The 24600-nt window shown below is 43.8% G+C and overlaps 1 protein-coding gene across 5 annotated transcripts in view; it reads right to left on the minus strand.

The window, feature by feature from the left end:
- PEX5L (peroxisomal biogenesis factor 5 like) overlaps positions 1-24600 on the minus strand; it is a 173027-nt gene that overhangs the window by 92318 nt on the left and 56109 nt on the right. For 3 of the 5 annotated variants that reach the window (XM_083504174.1, XM_083504176.1, XM_083504172.1), the window contains exon 2: positions 15101-15208. The exons of the other annotated variants lie outside the window; for them this stretch is intronic. In XM_083504174.1, the coding sequence (XP_083360300.1) occupies positions 15101-15208 (108 nt within the window). The remainder of the gene's footprint in view (positions 1-15100; positions 15209-24600) is intronic. 5 annotated transcript variants of the gene reach the window in all.

A 24600-nucleotide genomic window follows, 5' to 3' on the forward strand; every position in this document is an offset into this window, starting at 1 on the left:
TGATTCTATAAAATGGTAAAGTATCAACTTTGCATACAGAAGCTCTCTGGTTCAATCCCTGACTCCCCCAGGTAAGATACTTCTGCCTGAAACCCCGCAGAGCCACAGCCACACAGTGTCAATCGCTGGGACCACCGGTATGCAAAGCTTTGACCTTTCCACATGGGCTCCCTAGTGGATATCACTCTGATTCTGCAAGGCAATCCTTATGCTCTTAATCTTGCATAGAGCTGAGGATTTCAGAGTGGCGGATGAGAGCACAACATTTCCATGAACTGCAGCGAACGAGGATAGTGAGTTCAAAGGAACTTTCCCCCAGCCCTGATACCCCCTGCCCTCTTCAAAACAGAAGAGAATTTTAAGCTCCAGCTGGTCAGGCATCTTTTCCTCCAGCTGTTATTGCTAGAACATAATATTCTCACATTGCCATCTGCGGAGTCCCCCCGTTCTTCCTGTGCATGTTCCCTCTTTCTACAGCTTAAGGATCATTATCCCAAACAATCCTCATTTAAACAAATGAATGTTCAACCTTCGTTAATGCAGCTTTGTTTTAACTGCTTGATCCTCCTGCTACAGTCTTTTTTTAAAAAACAACAACAACCAAGTAACACAAATAAAACACAGAACAAAACTGGCACTTTTTAATCACTTCCCTGTATTGCTATCGCTTTCACGTGTTCTCTTTTTTCTAATCCGCTCGGAACATTTCGCTTTTCCTAATTTTTGTTGGCATTTCCCCAAAATACACACATGGATGAGAATCCATAGGAAGGCTCCTACTGATCCTGTTTGCAATTCGCAAATGATGCCCTGCTATTGCCTGCTATTATATAAATGGGAAGGAAAAAGTAGGTCCTTTGTGTATTCCTTTGTGCAAAAGGTACAATGGAACCAACTACACAGAATGCATCATATAAAGTGTCTCACATGCAACCCAAGCTGGCAGGTCCCTAAGTATATCCATTTCATATCAGACAGGAGACTTCTCTGTTTTTCTTTTTGGTGCCGTCTAAAGAAGTTCCTCTTTCAACAAGCCTTCTAAAAAAAAATTCCCCCATTGGTAGCAGTGATTTTATGATACGTGTTGTTGTCTAAAACTGTTTATAGTTTAGCTATTTCTTAAATAGTTTTTCTACGCAATTGTTTTAAATTCTTTCATACATATACCTGTTTTATATAATGCCAGTCTATCATAAAGACACTTCTTAGGAAGTGATCCATGAATGAAATAATATATAAATAAATAAATAAATAAATAAATAAATACACAATGTCTACCAGATAGTTGCTACCAATACTTAATGACACTCTCAGAGAACTCTAAAAGGTAGTTTTACTAGACTTTCTCTTGAAGAAGCCATGCTGATTCTTTTCCAGCAAGACTTGTTCTTCTCTGTCCTTCAGCTTTCTGTCGTTAATTATGCTTTCCAGCTTTCGCAGAACAGATGTTAAACTAACCAGCATGCAATTTCTCTCCCCTTACCAGATCCCTGATGTTGCAGACAAATTAAATATTTTTATTTTGTTAGGGTATAAGCAATTTCATCTGCTGATGGACTGTACGGAAACTTATGGCATGACAGATGTGTTAGTCCTGAAGGCATCACAAGACCCTTTGTTCATCTGAGAGCATGGAAACCTACAAAGTGGTCCCAAGAATGGCTTGGTGAAACAGGATACAAAGCCCTTTATCTGCTTTCATTTCTCAAAGAGATGGCACACTCTTTGGGCTACATGTACAAAATGAAACAGAGATACCAGCATTGTAAGCTGACACGGGGTCATCCACACTCCTTACATTTTGCAGGTTTTGTCGGTGGTACATTAGTGAGGTCCTTTCTGAGATGGAGAGCAGTGATTGGGATTAAAGTTCATCATGGAGGTGCTACGCAAGGTATATTTTTAACGTGTCAGAACACTGCTTTTTCACATTTCCTCCAAGGTTTTATATATGGCTCTATCCTGCTCTTCAGCTGCACTGGAAACTAATTGGGTCTCTTGGCACACAGCTCTGTGTGGCTCCGCTGCCTTCTTGCTCATTATAAATTCTGCAGGTGCTTTTTAAAGAACACTCAGGTGATCAGGGCAGCAAGTCACACGGGAATACCATGGTTTCCATTGAAAGAGCTTAAGACCTTGCTAGCACCTGGGTCTTCCAGGGCCATTTCAAATTTGCCAAGCTGGCAAATCGTTAGCTAGAGCAAAGGAGCATTACTTGTAATGCGTGGGGTGGGGGGAAATCTAACTGTGCTTCTCCTATAGAAGAAGGGCAAGCTATCCCTCCCTGTGTGACACCAGCCATAAGGACATAAGCTGAGCTCTTCTGGATTAGACGCGGGTGGTGCTGTTGGTTAAACCACAGAGCCTAAGGTTTGCCAATCAGAAGGTCGGTTCAAATCCCCATGACTGGGTGAGCTCCTGTTGCTCTGTCCCAGCTCCTGCCCACCTAGCAGTTCGAAAGCACATCAAAGTGAAAGTAGATAAATAGGTACCGCTCTGGCAGGAAGGTAAACGACGTTTCCGTGCACTGCTCTGGTTCACCAGAAGCATCTTAGTCATGCTGGCCGCATGACCCGGAAGCTGTACGCTGGCTCCCTCAGCCAATAAAGCGAGATGAGTGCTGCAACCCCAGAGTCGTCCGCAACTGGACCTAATGGTCAGGGATCCCTTTACCTTTAGATCTAGTCCAGACTCCTGATGCAAACAATGGCTACCTGCACATCTCTGGGTAGCCCCCAGAGACAAGAAAGCAAAAGCCCTTTGCTGTTGTTGCTCTTCAGCAATTATTATTATTATTATTATTATTATTATTATTATTATTATTATTACTATTATTATTATTTAATATCACATCCTTCCTCTTAAAGGATCCCAGGGAGCCAAACACATCAGAACTATTAAAAACATGCTAAAACAAGTTTTAAAACAACCACATTCTCGTCAGCCAATGATTTCAGGGTTGTCAGGAATGGCAGCTTTCAGCCATTAAATGCCTGCGTAAATAGGAATGTTTTAAAATTCCTCCTATACTATAACAGTAAGTAAGATAGCAGCACTTCACCAGCAAGGGCATTCCAGAAATGGGGAACTGGCACTGAGAAGGCATTACATTTCCTTTATTATTTTATTATATATTTATTCCATTTGTATACCCCCTTTATCTTCCAATGAGCCCCCATTTCATCCTCATAAATAACTCTGTGAGGCAGGTTAGGCTAAGAAATGGTGACAGGCCCAACATCGCCCAGTGAGTTTCATGACTGAGTGAGGATTTGAACCCTACTCTCCCAAGCCATAGTCCAACACTCTAACTATTATGCCACACTGTAGTCACAGATCCATTGATAGATTCATCCTTCACAACAGGAAGAATAAGAAGTGGTCCCCTAGATGATTCTTGGGGTTCTTTCCAAGTCTACAATTCTAGGATTGTTCATTTCCAGTCTCACCTAGTCCACCTTTTACACCACAAGGGCACCCAGTGAGCCAAAGCACAGAAGGAAGCATTTATGAAAGGCGCAATCCAGCCAGCATTAAGTCCTTTTGAGTTCAGCAAGAGGGAATGAATAGCTTCCCCAATTTCCCCACTGGAATCAACAGGAATGAAACACGCTTAACTTTGTTTACAGCATGCCTCATTTATTATTATTATTATTTTACATTTATATCCTGCTTCCAAGAAACTCAAGGTGGTATACATAGTTCTCCTCCTCCCCATTAGAAGAAACAAGTAAGTATTAGCGGTCACGTTTATACTGCTTTTTGGGAAGTGTATTGTGCAGTTTTGATGGGAAAGTTAATTTCAAGCAATTGCTTAAGCCCACCTTTTCTCTTGATGGCTCAGTTAACTTTAATTTCAACTAATACACTCTGATTGTGTGGTTCTTTGGAAACGCAGGAAAGGGACACTGAGGTCCTCACTCATTTGCCAACATCCCTTCTACACTAGTGATATTACAGATGCTGCTTTTATAAAAAGGGAACAGGGCAGAGTGCTGTGTTTTGCCTTGTTAAATTCCAAACCAGCTCCCGAAACAGTCCAGCGATCTTCCTGTCCCATTCCCCATATGCAGGTACAAATACAATTCCCGTTTAATGCGCAAGGCATTTGTTTCAGTCAAAACACTCAGACAACAGCAAAATAGAACGCACGGTTTTAATTACTGACTTTTGCGTTTTGGCTCCCTGCGGGCATTTGAACTTTTGCTGAATGACAAAGGCTTCTCTTGCAGTTTGTAGGCACGCAAACGTAGTTAAGATGTCGGGGGTGAGACAGGAACCTGGTTCCCATTTGATAAGCAGAAGACATAACGGAACAGAAAGACATTGCAAAAACATCCTTGACATGCACTCTGTCATGATCATAAAACCCAAGCGAGGCCCTGAAGTGAGGCTTTATAAAATACACACACGCTAATCAAATGTAGCGCTCGTTTCTCCAGACACTAAGTACATTTTGTGGAAATAAATTCCATGAAAATCACTGGAACATTCCTATTACGACAATTCCTTCCAAGGAGAGGCCGAACTAATGCGTTTCAGAGAGAGGTGGCTGATCTCAGGCTCCAGGCGTTATGACCGTAAGACGGCCACAAGGTTGGTATCTAGAACACTGCCAGCACCTCTCTGCATTGAGGAAGCACCCGCCTCCAAATGCAGTAACTCCTTGATAATTTTTTTTTTAATTTGATGCTCTAAAGATTTGTGATATTAAAAGGTATTTCCATTTTGACAGAGATTCATGTACCCCTAGGCTTTGAGGTAGTGTATCTCTTATTTTTATTTGACATGATTTACATATATATTGATTGATAGAGCAAAAGTCTTGTAAGCAGCTTACAACAGACACCTAAAAGTTTCCTTTAAAAAACCCAATAAAAAACAAAGATCAGAAAAAGGCTACATAAGTACAGTGGTACCTCTGGTTATGTACTTAATTCATTCTGGAGGTCCATTATTAACCTGAAACTGTTCTTAACCTGAAGCACCACTTTAGCTAATGGGGCCTCCCGCTGCCACTACGCTGCCGACGCACGATTTCTGTTCTTTTCCTGAAGCAAAGTTCTTGACTTGAGGTACTATTTCTGGGTGAGCGGGGTCTGTAACCTGAAGTGTATGTAACTTGAAGCGTATGTAAACCGAGGTACCACTGTATTTTAAAATATAAAATAACCCCAGCATTCATCCTCACTAAAATCACTTGTTAAAAGTTCATGCTAAAATTACGTGCCGCGGTAGTGCTGCTGGAACAGAAAATGTTTTTAGCAGGTCCTGAAAACAATATAGTGAAGGCGGCTGCCTAGTATCAGGGAGTTTCAAATTGTAGGTGCTGCCACATTCAGGAGCTGATTTCTTGAAAGAGTGGAAGAAACATTACGTGGCATTTGTAAAGTTCAACGGACTCCTGTGGAGAGAGGTGATCCTTCAAGTAAACTAGTCCCTCTGAATACCAGATGCCAGGGACATGTGCGTTGGATTCTTGCCTCCTGAAGTCATCTGGCTGGCCACTTTAGGAAGGAAAATATTTCAGTGGGTGGGACTTTGCCTGATCCAGTAGGTCTCCTTTTTCGTTCTGACATTGTTTCTTGTCAACACACTGTTTTGAAGCACTGAAAAACCTGAAAAGGCTGTGAACTAAAGCAACAGTGGCATGCAGGCAAACACCTTGGCCAAAAACATCACTGTCATGGAAGCCCATTTTCAGAAAACTCAACCATCGTGGATTGGGTTTGCACTAATAAAAATTTGGAGACCTACATAAATTAGGCAAAGTAAGCAAATTTGCAAAATAAGCAGATTTGTTTCCTTCGAGGCCCTCTGCCTCATGTGCCAGGCTTTGTTTCTGCTGGGGACAGAAAAGCATCCACAGTCTGCTTTTGCTCATGTCCAACTTGTGCTGTCTTTGCCACTCAGTAGCTTACCCCAGTCTTAGACTGTAAAACTCTTGGAACAAATGCTACACATGTTTTAGCTTTGTTATTTTGCAGACTGCTAGTATACATAACAAAAGACATGTTAAAAACAATTATATCAATGCCACTGGATAGGCAAAGAGCTGTCCAGGGTACTGAAGTTCTTCCCTCGACTAAGGTAAAGGTAAAGGTACCCCTGCCCATACGGGCCAGTCATGTCCAACTCTAGGGTTGCGTGCTCATCTCGCTCTAGAGGCCATGAGCTGGCGCCGTCCGAAGACACTTCCGGGTCACGTGGCCAGCGTGATGAAGCTGCAGCTGGCGAGCCAGCACCAGCGCAGCACACGGAAACGCCATTTACCTTCCTGCTATAAAGCGGTCCCTATTTATCTACTTGCACTTAAGAGTGCTTTCGAACTGCTAGGTGGGCAGGAGCTGGGACTGAATGACGGGAGCTCACCCCGCCGCGGGGATTCGAACCGCCAACCATACGATCGGCAAGTCCTAGGCACTGAGGTTTTACCCACAGCGCCACCCGCGTCCCATTCTTCCCTCGACTACTGGAAATTATCTCCAGTCCCTCTTACAGCTTCTTGATTTTGCCATCCATTCACTATCTATTTTTCCATGTACCAAAAACCTACCCAGAGTGGTGTGGCTAACGTTGTGCCCCTCAGATGCTGTAGGAATCTACCATCTCCCATTAGCCCTTGTCAGATTGGACAATAGTCAGAGATGACGGGCACTATGATGGCTACTTTTAGGCTGGGATATTGGGTCAGTGTCCATGGTGACATAAGTTCAAATCCCAACTCATCCAGAAATGCTTACTGTCTGTGTTCAACCCACCTCACGGGGCTTCTGCAAGGCTGATGGCTGAAGAATTGATGCTTTTGAATTATGGTGCTGGAGGAGACTCTTGAGAGTCCCATGGACTGCAAGAAGATCAAACCTATCCATTCTGAAGGAAATCAGCCCTGAGTGCTCACTGGAAGGACAGATGGTGAAGCTGAGGCTCCAATACTTTGGCCACCTCATGAGAAGAGAAGACTCCCTGGAAAAGACCCTGATGTTGGGAAAGATGGAGGGCACAAGGAGAAGGGGACGACAGAGGATAAGATGGTTGGACAGTGTTTTTGAAGCTACCAGCATGAGCTTGACCAAACTGCGGGAGGCAGTGGAAGACAGAAGTATCTGGCGTGCTCTGGTCCATGGGGTCACGAAGAGTTGGACACGACTAAACGACTAAACAACAACAACAACAAGCCCTGAAAGCTGCATTGAATTTATTGGAGGAAGGGTGGGCTGAAATTTAAAATATTTTTGCATTTTGGGGCTGTGGGGAAGAAGAAGACAAAGAAGAAGAGGAGGAGGAGGAGGAGGAGGAGTAGTTTGGATTTGATATCCCGCTTTATCACTACCTGAAGGAGTCTAAAAGCGGCTAACATTCTCCTTTCCCTTCTTCCCCCACAACAAACACTCTGTGAGGCGAGTGAGGCTGAGAGACTTCAGAGAAGTGTGACTAGCCCAAGGTCACCCAAAAAGCTGCATGTGGAGGAGTGGAGATGCGAACCCGGTTCACCAGATTACGAGTCTACCGCTCTTAACCACTATACCACACTGGCTCCACACTGGGGAGATGAACATAAAAGCTCGTCTTTCTAGGATGCAGAAAATACACATTTCTAGATCTTCTGCAAATACCACTGCAGAGTATGTATCCAAGATATATCAGCATTATCCTGTGTGAAATAATTCTCATGTCCAAGGACTAACAAGAAACTGGTGCAAATTTCTTTTTCATTTGTAGAAGAGCAGAGACAATCATTATCATATAGGAATGATTATTGAAACAAACTGAACAACAAATTAATCCTGAATTCATTTACACTGACTCTACCAGGCTCTTAACTACCTCCACTCATTACTTACTCTCTCTTCGCCTAACACACCTCAGCTTTCTCTGTTTTTCACTCCAAATCCTCAGTCTCCCTTAAATGAACTTAAAGGAGTTTTTCACTGCTTAAGATGTTGATACCACTCTAAAGCATCTCTCCCTCAGCATGTTAAGGCTTAGGGATAACATAGCACAAGTTGGACCAGCTGCAACAAAAAAGGTTTCATTCTCCCATTCCCCTCCACTTCCCGTAACAGCTACTTAGCATTCTCAAGCCAGCTATTGCTACAGAAGGATCATCACTCACTCTGAAAATTGGTACTAGAGGAAATGATTCTGCAAAATACCAGTCCCCACCACAAAAGAAGCTGGTTCAGTAATAAGTTACCATCACATCTATCTTCTCTGTATATCTCCCTCCACCGCCCATGATTAACATGGCATTACCTCTGTGCTCATCTATTTTCAGGCAGGTAGAGTCCTTTTTTCCCTTGGTTAGACAGGTATTTTCCTCAATGGGCTCCTTAGTTGCTGCTGGCTTCTTTTGTCCGATTTCCTGCTCTGCAAGCCACCTGTCACTTTTATTAATATTCAAAAGGGTACTAAGGCTAACGATCTTTCTGCTTAAAAGAGATCACAACATAGCCGTTTTTGACATGTTACAAGGTTAATGCTACCAGAGACCTATGACTGTATGGAAAGGAAAGGAACAACCACGAAAAAACATTTTATTGAAAGAAGCAAATCTTTGGTTTTCCCCACATGTGAACATCATACCTGTATTGTGACGGACTTTAGAGAAAAGGAAAGCGAGAGGGAGCATGAAAGAGGTATATAAAATTATGCATGCTGTGAAGAAAGTGAACAGTGATAAGCCCCTCCCCAATAATACTACAACTTGGGGGACATCCAATCAGTGGTGTAGTATAGGGGGGCTACTATTCTAATAAGGGAAGGCATTGTTGAATAGTGGGTAGACATGGCAGACGATGCAGCGATTTCTCCAAAGCAGCTCTTTATTTTGTAAGCTGGAACAGAACTGAACAGCAAACAGCTCAGCCGGCCTGCTTTTATAGGCAGCCGGCTGTCAACACTGTAGCAACAACAACCCAGGGTTTCCCGCCTAAAATAACTGACGTGGACCTGAGTGAAAACTATCTACAGTATCCCCCTGCTGGCCCAGGGTGAGAACTTCAGTACATAACAGGCATGATTGGCTAAAATTGAGCAAGTCAGTGGATGACGTTCGCAGATTTCATTATGGGACCTTCCACCTCCCCACCCCCCACCCCGCTTGGTTTGGGAACTGATTACGCAGCAGATGCATTGTACGCATTACTTTGAAAGTGTATCCAATTTTGATGAGCCGCTGGTAATATGAAATCATTGTTTATCTTAGCCCCAAGGTATTGTGTGACATACCTAGGACCGTGGGAGATGATGATGATGATGATGATGATGATTATTTTAAAAAGCACCGCTTCATGCAATGACTCATAATGGGAGAAATGTTTAAATAACCTAGTACTGAAAGTATTAGCGTTACATAAAAATAGCATATCTATAAATGTGCCATCTGGTTCAGAAGAAGGTATATTAAAAACAAGTAAGAACTAATACAATTTGCATCCACTTGATAGAAGGAACTACGCCTGAAAGTGCATTGATGTTCAGTCTTGTGTAGTTTCTCGGATTATGAATGCAACTGAGTGATAAGTAGCTACTGCAAAAGCATGGCAATGAACCAGTAAAAAAACCACACAACAACCACAGTTAATTTGCTAGCTAAGCTCCTTGTAACAATGAAGCCAGTGATCCTTCCCCCATCATACCTTCCTCCCTAGACATTCTGGGCCTAAAAGATACTTGACAATGCTACCTCCATCCTTAGGCTCCATCACAAACTAGCTCTGACTGGGGACACACTTTGAGTGCATCAAGTCAAGGTTACGCAGGCATACAGAAAGGTAGCCTTGGTGGTTGATACTCAACTGTAGAATTTCCTTTCACTGGGAACTTGCCAAAGCTTGAGTATGAGCATCTCCTAGAATAGGTGTAATTTTTTTAATTAAAAAATCTCATTAGTTTTTGATGGCCTTGGTAAATTGAGGTTGTTTTGATCACTGTGATCAGGGAGTTCATTATCTGAATATATAATAATAATAATAGTAATTTATTATTTATACCCCGCCCATCTGGCTGAGTTTCCCCAGCCGCTCTGGGCGGCTTCCAATCAAGTGTTAAAAACAATACAGCATTAAATATTAAAAACGTCCCTGAACAGGGCTGCCTTCAGATGTCTTTCAAAAAGAAGATAGCTGCTTATTTCCTTCACATCTGAAGGGAGGGCGTTCCACAGGGTGGGCGCCACTACCAAGAAGGCCCTCTGCCTGGTTCCCTGTAATCTCACGTCTCGCAATGAGGGAACCACCAGAAGGCCCTCGGCGCTGGATCTCAGTGTCTGGGCTGAACGATGGGGGTGGAGACGCTCCTTCAGGTATACTGGACTGAGGCCGTTTAGGGCTTTAAAGGTCAGCACCAACACTTCGAATTGTGCTTGGAAACGTACTGGGAGCCAATGTAGTTCTTTCAGGACCGGTGTTATGTGGTCCCGGTGGCCACTCCCAGTCACCAGTCTAGCTGCCGCATTCTGGATTACTTGCAGTTTCCAGGTCACCTTCAAAGGTAACCCCACGTAGAGCGCATTGCGTGATGCCCAACACTCAAGGAAAGGGCTGCAGCTCAGTGGTAGAACATCTGCTTTGCATGCTGATAGTCCCACAACTCAACCTAGCATCTCCAGGGTAGGACTTGGAATGTCCCATCTCAGACCCAGGAGAGCTATTGCCAGCCAGTGTCTACAGTACTGAGATTGATGGACCAGTGCTATAATGGCCTTGCTATAAAGCAGCTGCGAAGTTTCTATGTACTCTCCCCTTTGCTATAGTTCAAATACAATTACAAGGTGAACTCTCTGGGATGCGGCATCTCTGCATATCCCAGTTTACTAGAAGCAATCGATTTCCTTTCTGTTATTAAGCCTCAGCCTCCTCACAATAAAGGAGAATATTTTCGGAGCAGGAAGCAACGCGATTATTTTCCTCATGGGTTCATTTATAGCTCTGATGCCAGAATTTCAAAATGCAGGGCATTTATTACACCGTGCCACAGATCCAAGACAGCCCTGACAAAGTCTCCCTTTTTCTTAACGCATTGTCACAAATAAATGATCTACAAGCTGAAGACATTAGGAAGCAAGAGTGGATTCATTTTCAATTTACCTTTGTTGCAGCAAAGCCAATTTTTCTCCCCTAGCTGTGGGGAACAATACGCTTTGCAGTGTGCATTTTGTTGTCGGGGTCAGAATAGCCACTATTTTATTTACATTATCGCACCATGCTTTGAAAGCTCTGGAGCAGGCCTGTTTATATTTTCTCCCTCTCTTTAGAATATAGAAAATATTCTAGTCCCTGTGTGGGAGACCAAGTAGAAAGGATCCCCCAGGGTAGAAGGCTGTGGGAAGAAACAGAAGTTCCCAGCTCTACTTTTCTGTAGCTGGATAAAGAATATGAGACAAATGTGATAAAGGGTTTTTATAGCTTCTCCTCTCTCTTGCTTCTTTATTTTTTGTTTCCCCCCCTCTTATTTTGACTTTTCAGTGTCTTTTTCTTCTTTTAGATTAGTTGTTTGGCTTTTATTGTACCTTATGTTGAAAACTTTCAATAAAAACATTTAACAAAAAAAATTGTAGAAATTAGAAAACATTTATGGATAGCCAACACTCTCCTATGCATGCCAAGTGCAGATTTTTTTTTGGGGGGGGGGAAATATACGATGAATTAAAAAAGATGATAGGGATAACTTTTACTAAAAAAACGGAGGCATTTCTATTAAGTATTTTAGATAAAGAGATACCAAAAAATCTAAGAGAGGTATTCTTGTATGCAACTGCAATACTTGTGGCCAGCAAAATCAGAGGAAAATCAAAGCAAAAACTTGCAGAAAAATGGGATGGTTCTAGAAGATATGTTAAAAAATACAATAATAGTTTTGACTCCGTGCTAGCATTTGAGTGACAAAGGAAGTAAAGGAGTTGGATGACAATTAAGGATTTATTATGCTTTCAGAATGTATTGGAAAATTTATATAGAAAGGTTTATTGTTTTGTGTACATTTGATTGTAAGATAAAACATATGCAAAGGGACTTGACAGGAAGTCAAAATTGAAGAAAATATTTTGTAAGAGAAAAGGGGGGAAACTATTTACTTTCATTATTATCATTTTTGTGTGTGTGTGTCTGTACATATGTGTGTTTTGTATGGAATGTTTGGGAGGAAATAAGATGGTAAATAACAAATAAACTAAATATTGATGTATGTAATTTTTATTTCTCAATTATATTTAGTGGTAGTATGGTTGTAATTTTTTGTAACATAAAATCATTCAATAAAAATTATATATATATATATATATATTTAAAAAGTGCAGCTCTGCACTCAGGAGAGGAAAACCTCATAGTCGGTAACAAATTTTAACAGGGACTCAGCAAAGGCTGAAGGAACCAGACACCCATTGAGTTCCACCAACTGACTGACTCCAATACAAATCAAGGTACAGATAGATGGTTCTCCACAGGGCAAACAAGTAAATCCCATTGAACTCAATCTGTTTGATGCCATATGATGTCAGGAGCAGGAAAGTTAAACCAAAGAAAAAGGTAGCAAGAATCAAGAGGCCCCTTCCTTTGCAGCCGTGACTTGAATTCTGTGCTTTTTTAATTGAACTGCCTCATGAAACAACATTAATTCCCTGCATGTAATAACACACACAGAAAAGTTGACTATACCTGTTTCCATGATGTGCTATCTTGCTCCCCTGCAGGGCGCTTTTGTTGGAGGAACAGCCCAGAACTCTTACCATCTCTTTGGGGTGTAAAATATAGATGAGCTCAGCACTTGTTGGCTACACTGAGCCATTCCTGTGTCAGCTGGAGTTATTACTAGACAAGTAACAGATTCCCTTGGGAACTTTCCCACATTCTCATGCTTCTCACTGGTCCATCTACTTATTGATATATTTATTGCATGAATTTTATATACCGCTTGATTGTAATAAAATCTCAAAGCATTTTACAAGAAGAATGAAACAATATAAGTGAAAAAGGGCAGCAACTATTTTAAACATTCAGAAAATCATTAAAATCAACAATAAGCTAAGTCCAGATGAAAACACATCAACATGTCTGGATAGGTTTTGCCTAAACAAAAAACAGCTGCTGAAAAGAGCATTATTATTATTATTATTATTATTATTATTATTATTATTATTATATAATTTATATACCACTGTATACCCAGAAGTCTCAGGGCAGTTCACAGAAGAAAATCAAAATATAAAAGCACAAAATACATAATGAAAATAAAAACAACAGCCCAATAACCCAATAACACCCTCCCGCAGTACAGGCGACAACCATCTTAGGCACAATTGCCAACACTCAGGTCCTTTAGGACCTGGGAAAAGACACAATGGGGGTGGAATAGGGTGGGGCAATGTACACAAAAATGCAGAGAGGCAGGACTTAGGTTGACTCCAGTCATGTGACCTGGAGACCTGACACTAAGCACTTGTTTTCCTTTTGCGTGTCGAGGTCCCCAGGGCCACCCCAATAACTCACACATCACACGGAATTTTTTGTTTAAGATTTTTGGCATAATTTTGGCCACAACTTTATTAAAATACAAATTTGTGAGTGGTTGCTTAGGCATTGGTTGCGACTATCTGCCCCCACCATGGGGGACAGACTGACATTCCGCACGATGCGAAAGTCAGAATAGGGGGATACACTTGGGGGTAACGATGGAGCAGGGAACCTGCCCTCACCCCCAAATACAACCAGGAGCTCATTGCTATGGCCCGAGCCCCCGTGACAGAGTGGGCAAGCAATAGTTAGCCCCCAATTCCTTTAAGGGAATCCCTCGCAGCAGCAGCATTAGAGGGGCAGGCACTCAACCTTTCAAGGGCAGGCACTCAACCACTGCCCCTCAACCAACCAAACCACAAACCAATGCCTAACCGCAACCTTACAAGTTGTGCCGATTTAGAATCATAGAATCATAGAGTTGGAAGAGACCACAAGGGCCATCGAGTCCAACCCCCTGCCAAGCAGTAGGCAAAAAACAAATGGCCCCAGCCAATCAGATAGACAAAATTCCTACCGGGCCCCTGCCCCAAGAGCAGACGACCCCATGACAGGCATAGCAAGGTCAAAGCGAACAACCCTAATTCTAGGGAGGGGGGGCGGGCAATCCGATGCACGGTCAAAAAGAGGAAGCCCTAGCCTCATGCAAGGAGTTTTAACATTTCTGGCTGTCAGTCAACAAATGGCAACATGAACTTCTTCCCAACAACAAGGGAAGCCCCAATCGCATCAGTGGCCAACGATCAATTAGTCCGCCCCCAACTTTGGAGGGCCCTGACGGCCCCCACCGCAACACGTGTTCTCCATGAAGGAGAACGCGCTTTGCCAGACTTAAGCAGAGCAGCAGCCCCACTGCTGAATGGAGTTTGGATCTGGCGTAACTTTATGCTTGCTTAACTTATGCAAACTTGCTTAATGCCAGCTTCCTGTGCATAGGATTGCTCCCTCAAAGAATAAAGAATATTAGATTATTATTTTTTCGCGGGTTGGGGGAGCTATTCAGTGTTATGTCTTTAAGCAGGAGGCTGGTACTAATGGCCTGAATGTTTTTACACTTCTCTGTGTGTTTTTATCCTGTTTTTTGTGCGAGAAACAGAATATCTCCTGAGAACCTTAGTGTTCTGTTTTGTTTTTAAATTCCGAAAAGTATATTTATCTTGCATTTTGAATAACTTTCTGTGTTATATTAGCTGCGGCAGCCTTGGAACAAAGTCACCTGTTTCATTTCGGAAACTCCACATTTTCCATCAGGGATCGAAGCACATAATTCTGCTTCTGGCATGTGTACTACTCGCTTCTTCATGAGATAAGCAATGAGTGGGGAAAAGAAGACAAGCTTGAATTATGGGTTTAATATTCTGAATAACAGGGCAATATGTGAATGAATAGACACAATAAGGAAACGAGACAGGGCAGCTTGGTGGGAGCAGCTGGATTAAATATGGAGTGAGAATGAGAGGAAGACTGCTGTGTAAAAACGGCCTCTCAAAACTCTGCCACTCTGCTTTTGGACAGGGAAATTGACGGGGCACATTTCACAGAATTTCTCCCGGGGGATTAGACATTGTACAACAGTTTCCAGAACTCACCATTAGCCGTGATTGCAGCACAGCTTCTTTCCTTTCCTCCCTACAATTTGGCTTGTTTGTTCGTTTGTTTTTAGCTCCTTTCCTGTCAGCACTCGCCATCGAAGTTTTCTATTAAAGGGAGCGATATATTGCAATGGAAATGCATTTCTTAGGCGTGCAGAAGAGAAGCTATGTGTTTATTATTACATTTTAAGTTGCATTTTTGTTTTTTACAAAAGGCAGCCCAAAGCAACTTGCAAATATAACACAAACTTTAAAATGAAATATGAAAAGCCAGAAGAAAACAAAAGCCTAAAAACCCACCTGTGACACATGCCAAACAACAACAACCAGTTCAAATACATTCCACTCCATTTGAAAAAGAAGAAGAAAAGGCAATGGCGGAATATCAATTAAAGCATCCATGACAGATGGCCACCCAAATTAAAAACCTCCAAGGAAGGAGAGTCCACAAACTCCAAAGGGAGTCCGTTCCACTGTCGAACCGCTCTTACTGTCAGAAAGTTCTTCGGATGTTTAGTAAGAATTTCCTTTCTTGTAACTTGAAGTTCAAGTCCTACCCTCCAGAGCAGGAGACAACCAGCTTGTTCCATCTTCCTTGTGACATCCCTTGAGATATTTGATGATGACTATCATATTCCTCTCAGACTCCTCTTTCCCAGGCTAAACATACCCAACTCCCTCAACCGTTCCTCATAAGGCTTGGTTTGTAGAACCTTTATCTTCTTGGTCACCCTACTCTGCATACGTTCAAGCTTGTCAATATCCTTCTTAAATGGTGGCACCTAGAACTGGACACAGAACTTCAGGTATGGTCTCACCAAGGCAGACTAGAGTGGTACTATGACTTCCAAGAAGATCAAACCTCTCCATTCTTAAGGAAATCAGCCCTGAGTGCTCACTGCAAGGACAGATTTTGAAGCTGAGACTCCAATACTTTGGCCGCCTCATGAGAAGAGAAGACTCCCTGGAAAAGCCCCTGATGATGGGAAAGATGTAGGGGACAAGGAAAAGGGGACGACAGAGGACTAGATGGTTGGATAGTGTTCTCGAAGCTACCAGCATGGGTTTGACCAAATTGCGGAGGCAGTGGAAGACAGGAGGGCCCGGTGTGCTCTGGTCCATGGGGTCACGAAGAGTCGGGCACAACTAAACGACTAAACAACAACATGACTTCTCTTGATTGGGACACTATACTTCTGTAGATGCAGCCTGGATCAAATGAAATTATCAAGCATCCCTACTTGCCATAGAGGAAGAGGCCATTTATTTAGTCACAAACCTGCAGTAAGAATAATCTCATTTCCCCCTGGGAAGCTTCACCCCCCGCCACCCGGTCACTGAAATCATTGCACCCAGCCACCCCTACATATTACTTTGTTCTTCAGTCATAGAAGTGGTCTACGATATTAAGACAAGGAACAGATGGCTGTTGGAAGAGACATCACTTTCCATGAGGTGCACCCCCTGTTGTCTCTGATCAAGGTAGTATTTGAAGCAATACAAAGACCTGTCAAACCAGACAAAAGTACCCATCACCAGCAATCACCACCTTTACCCACCTCCTTCAAGCCTCCAAGAGAGAGAGGGGGAATAAACAAACTAGTGTCTGCCTCCAGCTAAAAAAATAACACAGGGCAATCCAAATATTGCCCAGCTCAATACCAACAACAGGAATTGTTCCAAATGCCCCAAGCAGACCTGGGAATTTGCACGCCATCATTTCTCTTCAATGGAATGCAAAAAGGCTGTCCTCCGCCAGATTTCTTCTGTCATGGAAAGAGGCTTGGGATTTCGGATGCCCATCTGAGCAGGAACCAGAACTATGGAGAATGCACATATGATGTCCGTCTGACAAGAGCTGTTTATTATTACACTGAATCGGTGGGTTGTGTGTCTGTGTGTGTAGGAGGGGAAGGGCTGGAGGAACAGGCAGGCAATGCAAGTTGTCTCGCACAGCGACAGCCTCATGTAATGTGCAGTGCTGCATTTGCTTCTTGCTGAGCCCTGACAGCAGTGGGACAGCTGAGTGGCAGGTACTGCTGATCATTTTAATAAGGTCTGTCCAGTATATTTCACCTTCATCATTGCGGAGCTTTTGCTCTGCAATGCTTCCTCCTGCAAACAAGGAAAGATTGTCTGTTGGACACAAACTCTGAGGCTGAAATAGTAGAAAGGAAGATGAGCAGAGAGCCTTTGATAACCCTCTTTGGGTTACGTATGCATGTATTAAATTCATATGCCACCCATCATCCGTAGATCTCAGGGTGGTTCACAATGTAAAAATACAATATAAAACCCACGAAACACACAATAAAAATAAGAACAAAAACAAACCAATAACCCCCTCTCCCACAGCACATTTAAAAAGGTAGTGGATGTCAATAAGTCTGAGGCCTGGCTGAAAAGGAATGTTTTCGCCTGGCACATAAAAGTGCATATTGAAGGTGCCATATTGGGGAGAGCATTCCATGAACAAGAGCCACCACAGAAAAGGCCAGTTCTCGTGTTGCCACCCTCCGGACCTCTCACTGAGGAGGCACACTAAGAAGGTACTCAGATGATGATCATAGGGTCCGGGTAGGTTTATATAGAGAGAGCCAGTTCCTGAGCACCTGATGTGGTCTTTGGTAGCTACAAAGGTATCCTTTCATCTCCACTGCCTCAAATCCAATTTAAGCATACAGGAAAAGCATATGGAATAGTTCATGGACTATGTACGATTTCACAATGCAGGCGGAGTGGACATGAAGCCACTGTGGTGTAGTGCTTAGAGTGTCGCACTAGGACCTGGGAGAGACCAAGGGTGAAATCCCCCACTCAGCCATGAAGCTCACCGGCTGACCTTGGGCCAGTCACTGTCTCAGCCTAACCTACCACACAGGGTTGTTGTGAGGATGAAACGGGGAGATGGAGGCCATGTACACCACCTTGAGCTCTTTGGAGAAACAGGTGGGTTATAAATGCTATACATCTTATTTAAGTAAATAAATACATGTTCCCACATATCAAAACACCCCTTCCACAAAGAAATCAAGAACAAGGGGCGGAGGAATCAAGGGGGATTATGAGTATAATAAATAAAACCCTATCCCTAACATATGATCTTTCCATGTGCAGAATCTAGCTAAGTTATCAGAATTAGGGAAAATCTAAATTTCAGCTGTAGGCTGCTCAGGGCAAGGACCTATATTTTCTTTACATTGCTCTATAAAGCACCCTCTGCCTTCTGGGTACTACAATAATCCTCAGCAATGTCAGTGTGGGTATACGTAAAAGGAGACACTGGATCTATAGCAGCAGTATAGCAACAATCCCTATAGGGATCTTGCTGTCTAGTGATTAATATCTTATCAGTTAACTGAAGTCTTTCAACAACAAAGGATGGTTATCAGGAAGGGAAGTAATAGAGCAAGCTAGCTGGACCACATTTTATCTGTTTATTTTTAGCAATTTTAATTCTGCACGCTCTAAAATAGTCACAAATGAGCTAAATCCCTGGTGCTATTTGTCAAAAATAATGGCGACACCTCTCTTCGCTTTCCCCCATCTCATTTACTCTCATTAAACTGACCTCCTATATCCCAGGTGTCATCTGTTCCGCAAAAGAAAAATGATACCCAAGCAGGGAACCCTTGCATGTCTTTCATTATTCCTTTGCAGGTCATAGTGCATGGAGCAATGTCAGCTCCCGAGAAAATCAGCACTATTAAACTACTTGCTGTGGAATGCAAATTGGGATTTATAACAAAGTAGGTTTATTTTTTTAAAAAAATAAAAATTTAAAAAGCAGAGACATCACCTTGCCAACAAAGGTCCGTATAGTTAAAGCTATGGTTTTCCCAGTAGTGATGTATGGAAGTGAGAGCTGGGCCATAGAGAAGGCTGATCGCTGAAGAATAGATGCTTTTGAATTATGGTGCTGGAGGAGACTCTTGAGAGTCCCATGGACTGCAAGAAGCTCAAACCTATCCATTCTGAAGGAAATCAGCCCTGAGTGCTCACTGGAAGGACAGATCCTGAAGCTGAGGCTCCAATACTTTGGCCACCTCATGAGCAGAGAAGACTCCCTGGAAAAGACCCTGATGTTGGGAAAGAGAAGGAGAAGGGGACGACAGAGGATGAGATGGTTGGACAGTGTTCTCGAAGCTACCAGCATGAGTTTGACCAAACTGCGGGAGGCAGTGGAAGACAGGAGTGCCTGGCATGCTCTGGTCCCTGGGGTCACGAAGAGTCGGACACGACTAAACAACTAAACAACAACAACAAGGTTTATTTTTATTTGGTTTTTTTAATGTCAACCACCAAGACCTTGTGAATTGGATGTCCTTGCTGTATTGCTTAAGAAAAAAGCATTTGAAAAGCAAAAATATAAGAACACAAGTAGATCCCTGCTAGATGAGGACAGTGGCCCATCTAGGCCATCATCCTGTTCTCACAGTGGCCAGTCAGATGCCTGCAAGCAGGATTCGAACACAGGAGCCCTCTCTCCTCCTGCGACCAGAAGCATTACTGTCTCTGACTGTGGAGGCACGGTATAGCCATCATGGCTAGTACCCAGGGGTAGCCTTTTCCTCCATGAATTTGTCTAATTGCTTTTAAAGGCCCTGCATACCTGAAGGAGCATCTCCACCCCTATTGTCCAGCCTGGACACTGAGATTCAGCACCGAGAGCCTTCTGGCGGTTCCCTCAGGGGACACGGGTGGCGCTGTGATCGAAACCACTGAGCCCCTTGGGCTTGCCATTCGGAAGGACGGCAGTTCAAGTCTGCACCACGGGGTGAGCTCCCATTAGGGAAGCTTTTAATGTTTAATAGACTATTGTATTTTAATATTCTGTTGGAAGCCACCCAGAGTGGCTGGGGAATGAATAATAAATTGTTGTTGTTGTTCCGTCTCAGCTCCTGCCAACCTAACAGTTCGAAAGCATGCCAGCACGTGTAGATAAATAGGTACCGCTGCGACGGGGAGGTAAACGGCGTTTCCGTGTGCTCTGGTTTCCATCATTGTGTTCCGTTGTGCCAGAAGCAGTTTAGTTATGCGGTCATGCTGGCCACATGACCTGGAAAGCTCTCTGCGGACAAACACCAGCTTTCTCAGCCTGAAAGTGGAGATGAGTGCCACACCCCACAGATGAATTCGACTGGATTTAACTGTCCACAAGTCCTTTACCTTTACCTTTACCCGTGGTTCCTTCACTGCGAGAAGTGAAGCTATAGGGAACCAGGCAGAGGGCCTTCTGGGTAGTCACTCCCAATCTTGGGACGCCCTCCCGCCAGATGTCAAGGAAATAAACAACTATTTGACTTTTAGAAAACATCTGAAGGCAGCCCTGTATAGGGAAGCTTTTAATGTTTGGTGTTTTACTGTGCTTAATATGTGTAATTTGTTGGCAGCCACCCAGAGTGGCTGGGGCAGCAAAGTCAGATGGGAGTCATATAATTTATCCTCATCGTCATTCATGTTGCAGCCATCACTGCTTCCTGTAGGAGCGAATTCCATAATTTAGCAATACACTGCATGAAAAAGTGCTTTCCTTTTAAAGAAGTAAGTAAAGGTAAAGGGACTATGCATAATGATTGACTGAGAACATGCAACATTTAGTTGATATATGCACATTCCTCAAGACCTGTTGATTATGCTTAATTGCCAGAGAATGTACAGAATTCAGCTATTACATGCACATTCTTCATGAGCTGTTAGTGATACTGCATAAAGGTAAAGGTAAAGGGACCCCTGACCATTAGGTCCAGTCGTGGGGGACTCTGGGGTTGTGGCGCTCATCTCGCTTTATTGGCCAAGGGAGCCGGCGTACAGCTTCTGGGTCGTGTGGCCAGCATGACTAAGCCACTTCTGGCGAACCAGAGCAACGCACGGAAACGCCATTTACCTTCCCGCCGGAGTAGTATTTATCTACTTGCACTTTGGTGTGCTTTCAAACTGCTAGGTTGGCAGGAGCAGGGACCGAGCACCGGGAGCTCACCCCGTCGTGGGGATTCAAACCACTGACCTTCTGATCGGCAAGTCCTAGGCTCTGTGGTTTAACCCACAGCACCACCCGCGTCCCTTTTTGAAGAAGTACTTTCTTTCAAAAGAATACAGGAAACCAAGAGCTACATTCAGGGCTCATTCACACCTTCATTTGTGCTGCACCTAGAAAGCACAGGTCCGAGCAGTTTTCTGCTTGGCTCGCACTTTCTAGGCATGGGTCTGAGTGGTTTCCCCATTGTCCCACTCATTTCCAAGGGAAAACCCACTCTTTAGTGACAGATCAGAACAAATGGCAATCCGGTGGAAACCCGAATTGCCATTTGCTCCGATTGAGAGCGAAACAGCTGTTTCCCCGGGGGAAAGCAGCGGGAAAACAAGAAGTGTGGATAAGTCCCTACGCTTCACTTACAGAATCCATGCCAACTCCAGGTACAGCTGCAACAGACCCCTGCCTAAAACCATGGAGAACTGCAGACAGCCAGGGTATGTCAGGGGTCACCTACATGGTGCCCACACAATTATTAAGTGGGGAGAGCTCTGTTGCAGTCTGGTCCTAAGTTCTGCTGTTGGCCACAAATGGAAACCAGATGCAGGATGAGATGGACCTTTGACCTGATCCAAAACAGGTAGGATGCGCCTGCAATTGTGAGCTCATTCCTAGCTTGAACAATGAAAGCCCTCTCTCCGCGGCTCTTCCAGGTGAGTCATTCTTCAAGGAACAGTATCTTTGGGCTGAGTCACATCAGGATAAGATGGGGAAAGTAAAACTCCAATTGCAGATTGCTAGATCGAACAAATGCACCGTCTGATAATGGAAACAAGCATACCAAAATCCTTATCGCAAGAGAGCTGTCACCTCAACAAACTATGTGAAGAAGCCCTTATAGTTCTCTCTATAGGACTGTGTTTCTCTTTGGGAAACAACGGCAACTTTTTCTTTTCTTTGGACCTGGGTTGAAGCACTGCTGCGGCAGACCTTGGGGTGGAAGAAGAGCTGGTGTGGCCAAGGCAGCAAGAAACTGAGGGTTCAGTGCATTCTAGAAGGTCAACTGACCCTTGGGAGAAGCGTCCAAGCCGTCCAAAGGACGGGTAGGCACTTTATCCATGTGCAGTGCTGGCACAAACATGAATGCACGCAGTGCAGCACATCTGGCAGGGCTGCGTGAGGGAAGTGCAGTGCCTGATTTCAGAGGGGAAGGGCCATAGTACCTGCTTTGTACACAAAAGATTCAATCGTTGGCAACATTTCCAGGTAGTGCTGGGAGAGAACCCTGCCTGAAACCTTGGAGACACATTGCCAGTCACTGAAGAGACTCCTGAGATCAATGGACCAATGGGGACTGACTCCCTGGGACTTCTCCCTTTGCAAACTTGCAAGCTGCTTCCCGTGTTGGAATCTGCAGTTCAGATTTCGAGAGTTGTGCCTTCGGGTGAGACAAGGGATCTCCAGATACACCCCTCAGACTACATGCCGCAGCTACTCATGGCAACCTACTTTATTCATTCATTCATTCATTTGATCCCATTTGTGAATCGTTTCCCACAGAAACATCCTCAAGTGAAAATTGCCTCGCGCAAACCTTTGAAGACTCATTAGAGAACAGTGCCTTTTACAATCACTCAAGAGTATGTGTAGAATTCAAGATTTATTCAGAAAAGTTTCCAGTGCTCCTCACAGGGGGTTTATTCTGCCAATAACCCAGCAAGTCTCGAAATTTACTGAAGCAGAGGGAATGTCTTTACTCAAGCATTTACAGATTTTGCCTCCAGGGACATGGCACTCTTCCACTAAATCCAAAAGTTTCCTCAGAGCAAACGAAGTGTGTTCTGGCTGTTTCTAATTGTTTGCACGGGGAAGAAATAATGAGGGTAGACATTTCAAGAATCATTTCTCCCCACCTCAACCATTTTTCTTTATAACTTAAGTGGCAACTTCCAAAGAAACGTCAAGACTTATCAGTGTTTTTGGCACGCGTCCTATCTTTAGGCTAGCCTAAATGAAAATGAAAAGTATTTGTCAGGCAAATAAAGTGCCATGACATAACACAAGGGTAGGCAAACTAAGGCCTGGGGGCCAGATCCGGCCCAATCGCCTTCTCAATCCGGCCCGCGGACAGTCCGGGAATCAGCGTGTTTTTACATGAGTAGAATGTGTGCTTTTATTTCAAATGCATCTCTGGGTTATTTGTGGGGCATAGGAATTCTCCCCCCCCCAAAAAAAAATATATAGTCCGGCCCCCCACAAGGTCTGAGGGACAGTGGACCGGCCCCCTGCTGAAAAAGTTTGCTGACCCCTGACATAACAGAAACCAAAGGGCCTGAACACATGCCAGTTAGAGGGGACCCAATTAAAAAACAACAGCTCTCACCTATTGCAGATACATTGGAATTGCAAGAAGGCTCTGAATATTCTGGTTATTCTAACAGAAGTAGGAAGCACAAAGGCTGTATGCTGCTTAGGTACTGAATATAATGATTATATCACCTCTTACACAGTGATAGGAACTGGCCAGACATCCTCACTCACTCAGTGTATTGAAACAAATCTGCACACACCCTTTCTTTCTACAGCTCAGTAATCCTGGAAGACCACGTATGGCACACAGGAATATGCATAACTTGGTGACACTAATAACAGTGACTCATGTTCAGATCATTGCTGGATTAGTGTGGTCAAATGCAAAAGGGACCATGGCTTCTGCACCTTTAACACTTTTGTAGGAAAGGTAATTTCTGCAGATAAGCTCTGGCTGAAGTTTCCCCTTCTACACACTTGCTAGAGGTCCTGAAGCGTTTTTTGTACATGTTCACCCTAGACTGGGTACCAGACGCTAGGTGATCAAAGGATAATTATTGCTACCTTGCAGAGGTTCACATTTCAGGAAAAGATCCCGCATACGTATGAAATCACTTATGAGATTTTCAGCATTTAGCACAGAGCTGGGCTCCCGGACCTGGGTGACTGCTGAAGTTCAAGGCTGGTCGTGACTGGTGTTGATATGTAGGGTTGCCATGCATCCAGGAAAACCCAGACTTGTCCTCTTTTGGGGGGCTCACATGCCCATCTGCGCAGATTTTTACATTTTAAAGGAAATGTCTGGGTTTCATTTGGGGGGTGGGTAGGTTGGGTCTCGAGCTGCTCTGCACGCTGCGGCCGCTGCCAGCCCAAGCTGTCCTCTTTTTTGCTCTTCAAAATATGGCAACCCTAAGATATGTTCTCTGGAATAGGTCAGGGTGGTGCTGTGTGTTAAACCACAGAGCCTAGGACCTGCCGATCAGAAGGTTGGCGGTTCGAATCCCCTCAACGGGGTGAGCTCCCGTTGCTCGGTCCCTGCTCCTGCCAACCTAGCAGTTCGAAAGCATGTTAAAGTGCAAGTAGATAAATAGGTACCACTCTGGCGGGAAGGTAAACGGTGTTTCCATGCACTGCTCTGGTTCGCCAGAAGTGGCTTAGTCCTGCTGGCAACATGACCCGGAAGCTGAATGCCGGCTCCCTCGGCCAATAAAGC

This window comes from Podarcis liolepis (assembly GCF_965112155.1).
Source record: "Podarcis liolepis genome assembly, chromosome: 5".
Taxonomy (NCBI): domain Eukaryota; kingdom Metazoa; phylum Chordata; class Lepidosauria; order Squamata; family Lacertidae; genus Podarcis; species Podarcis liolepis.